The sequence below is a fragment of the Aotus nancymaae genome, unplaced genomic scaffold, assembly GCF_030222135.1.
Source record: "Aotus nancymaae isolate 86718 unplaced genomic scaffold, 86718_ANA_hifiasm-v0.15.2.pri h1tg000053l, whole genome shotgun sequence".
NCBI classification, from domain to species: Eukaryota; Metazoa; Chordata; class Mammalia; order Primates; family Aotidae; genus Aotus; species Aotus nancymaae.
Window position 1 is genome coordinate 20,270,635 of NW_026988467.1, and position 3,071 is coordinate 20,273,705.

The window sequence follows — 3,071 nt, forward strand, 5'->3', positions numbered from 1 at the left end:
ATGATGGGGCAGAGCCCAGACCTTTTCTCTGCACCCACCCCTCAATGGACATGGGACTCATCATGAGCCCTTTTTCCCCACCCCATCCTCCTCAGCTGGGCATTTTTTCATCTACCTTTTATGGGAACAAGCAAGTTTACTTCCCAAAGCTCCCTAACTTCAGCCATGTGAGAGAAAGCATCATTAGTACTTAGGTGGAGACGGGGGTCACATACACAACTGTTTAAAAATCGTTTATTATGCAAAATGTTAACTTTTATAAAAAGTTTAATATACATCGCATTGTTACAGAAAGTCACCTTCCTGTAAAAAAGGTACAAAAGCTATATACTCTATTATAGAGTTCATAAATCAGGGCATCAGAACCTTTCTCCAAGGAGACCAGAAGACCAGCTCTGCCGCCGCCTTGGCAGAGTCTGGAGAGCAGCCACTCCCTCCACACCTCCATGCTCTGAAAAGACAGTCCTTAAAACTTCGGGGTGGGGTGGGGGCAGGGTGACGTCGCCCAGCTGGTGGCCAGAGCTAGCTCTGGCTCTTCAGGCCACACAAGTTCACAGTCCTTCGCTCTTGGGCACCAGGTTCAGCCTCCAGGAAGGGGTTTGGTGAAGTCAAGTGGGCAGGGCGAAGTTGGGGCCCATCCATGCCGTCCTACTTCCGGCAGGAGAGGTTCCCGGGGTCCCAGGCCAAACGGGCGCCAGCACCTGCGTTCTGGGCGGGGGAGGAAAAGAAGACCAAGGAGCCGTCAGTTTCCGCCGATCGCGCCGAGGCGGGGGCCGTCCGCAGACTGGCCGGCGCCAGGGAGGAAACTTGGTCTCTACCTTCAGCTGATAACTCCGCGCCCCACACTGCCCCCACCCAGTTGGCGCCAAAGACCACAGGCGGAGCTTGCACTACCCCTCCCACTTGGAATTGACACTAGCTGGGAGGGGGCTGTCGAAGACACAGCTCCCTATACAACTCCAAACAGAAAGACTTTTATTTAGTCGGACCCGCGTCTACTTTCGCAGACCCTTGGCCACTGCAGGAGGGCAGGAGTGACGCGCGTTTAAGGCTGAAATGCACATCACATGGAAACTGACTCTACCATTCATTTGATGGGACCACGGGCAAGTCACTTCTCTCTCTGGCCTCGGTTTCCCTAAACCTAGGGGGTGGCAATCTTTTAAAAGCTCTGCCAACTCCAGGACTTGCCGTTTAAACCTCCCTCTCCACGGGAGGAGATACTCACCAGGAGGTGCCAGGACGGCCGGGTCAGTGGCAGAAGCTCCTTTTGTCATTGGAGATGACAAGTTCTGGAGCGAGCTCGGCTGTCTGAGAAGAGGAAAAGCGGGAAGAGTTACATAAGGCAATCGGGGGCTCTGAGGGTCCCACAGCATCCTTGCCTGGATGTTCAGCCCTGACGCAGCTCCGAGGCTTACCTGGATGGGGAGATGGGGCCCGTCGGGGGGCCCAGGGGCTGGCTCGGCCAGGACCACCTGCAGGTCGAGGATGTAGTCGATGACGCGCTGTAGGATTTCCACCTGGCTAAGCTGAGTGCCCCTCGGGACGCCGGGTACCAGTTCCCGCAGGCGAGAGTAGCAGTGGTTCATGTCATCCAGCAGGCTCAGCGGCTCCTCGGCCGCCGGGCCCTTGCCTCGGCCCCGGGCGATGGCCAGACTGCGTTCCGACAGGCAGCACACCGCCTCGTAGCAGCCGCGCACCGGGCTCAGCGCTTTCATGCTGGGAAGTGAGTCCAGAGGTGCCCAGATGTGGAAGAAAACCCAAAGAAACTCCCGACAGTGGCTTGCAATACGTGCACGCTCGCTGCCGCGAGCACTTATAGAGCCCGCTCTGAGGCACACCCCTTTATGCAAAATGGACCGCCTCGGCCCCGCCCCCGCCAGCCCTGGGCGTTCACAGCCCGCTTAAATTGCAAACAGGCTTCCTCTGGCTCGTCTGACGCCGAAGACCGCGGAGCCGCGGATTTAAAGAATGAGGAAGCGCTGATAGTGGGGAGAGGCGGGCCTCTTCGCCAGCAAGGATTTAAAAATCACTGAAAACCATTAACTTTAAGAATTTGCTTTTTCCTGGCAGCGCCCCAGATCTTTGAGCTTCCCTGCCCCCTGCCAGTCCGCCCTTAGCCCAACACTGGTTCGAACCCACAGCTCCTCCGAGGTCATAAATCCCTGAACAGCAAAGAAGCTCCCCCGCCTTTTTTTTAAGCAAAAGATTTTTCAAGGGAAACTTGTAAGGAATTAGTGCCGCCTTGTTCCCCAATTTGCTGTTCGTCTGACCTCCAGACTCACTGGCGTCAGGAATTATCTTGTGACCAGAGGGAAAAAAAATTAATTGCGGTGAAGCTGAGGTTACAATGAAGAAAACAGATTTGGGCTAGGCGCTGAGTTTGCAGAAGGAGGAGGGAAAGGGGGTTTGAGCAGAGAACACTATTTATTTGAGCAACGGGAAAAGAAAAAAGAAGAAAGCCTGATCCCATGCTTTTTGCATGGGGAAAAAAAGCCTGGACCCTCTGCCCCATGAACTCCATTACGAACCAAATATATCCCCAGTTGTGCTTTGTAAGTAAATGTAATTAGCATTTTGGTCAAGGTTTTAAATATGGAGGCACAGATGGGACAATTTCGATATAAACCTTTTTAGGAGCCCCCCGCCATTGGGTCAGTAAATTTCTTCCCCTCTCCTCACTTTCCACACACCTCTGTGCGGAAAACAATGGTAATTTCATTACTCTATTGTCTGTCCCTTTCTGCTATGGAAGGGCAGGCCACCTGGACTTCATTATTCCTAGCCCTGCTGAAGTAGCTCCAGCTTTATCTGAAAGACCAGGAAAGGACCAGAGGGCGGGCAAACTAAGTCCTGTATTGCAGCAGGACGCTGTGCTCCGTATTCTTTGCTTGTCTTCTTGTCACCTCCCTAGACATTTGGGAACCTGCTGTTCTAAGATGCTGGTCATCTTGGAAATGACCAAGTGGGATTCCCCCAATGGTTGCTTTCCTAATGAATCATTGGCAAATATTTATGGAGTCTCTCCACATAAAACAGTGGCTCCTGCTTTCAACAATCTCACAATTTGG

The 3,071-nt window shown here is 53.2% G+C and overlaps 1 protein-coding gene across 1 annotated transcript; it reads right to left on the bottom strand.

Annotated features, from left to right (window-relative positions):
• Positions 1–218: 218 nt before the first annotated feature.
• Positions 219–1,790, bottom strand: ID3 (inhibitor of DNA binding 3). Its single transcript, XM_012440067.3, has 3 exons — positions 1,419–1,790; positions 1,229–1,311; positions 219–708 (listed from the first exon to the last, which is right to left on the bottom strand). The coding sequence occupies exons 1-2, from the start codon at positions 1,716–1,718 to the stop codon at positions 1,252–1,254; spliced, it is 360 nt and encodes a 119-aa protein (XP_012295490.1). The 5' UTR covers positions 1,719–1,790; the 3' UTR covers positions 219–708; positions 1,229–1,251.
• Positions 1,791–3,071: the final 1,281 nt, after the last annotated feature.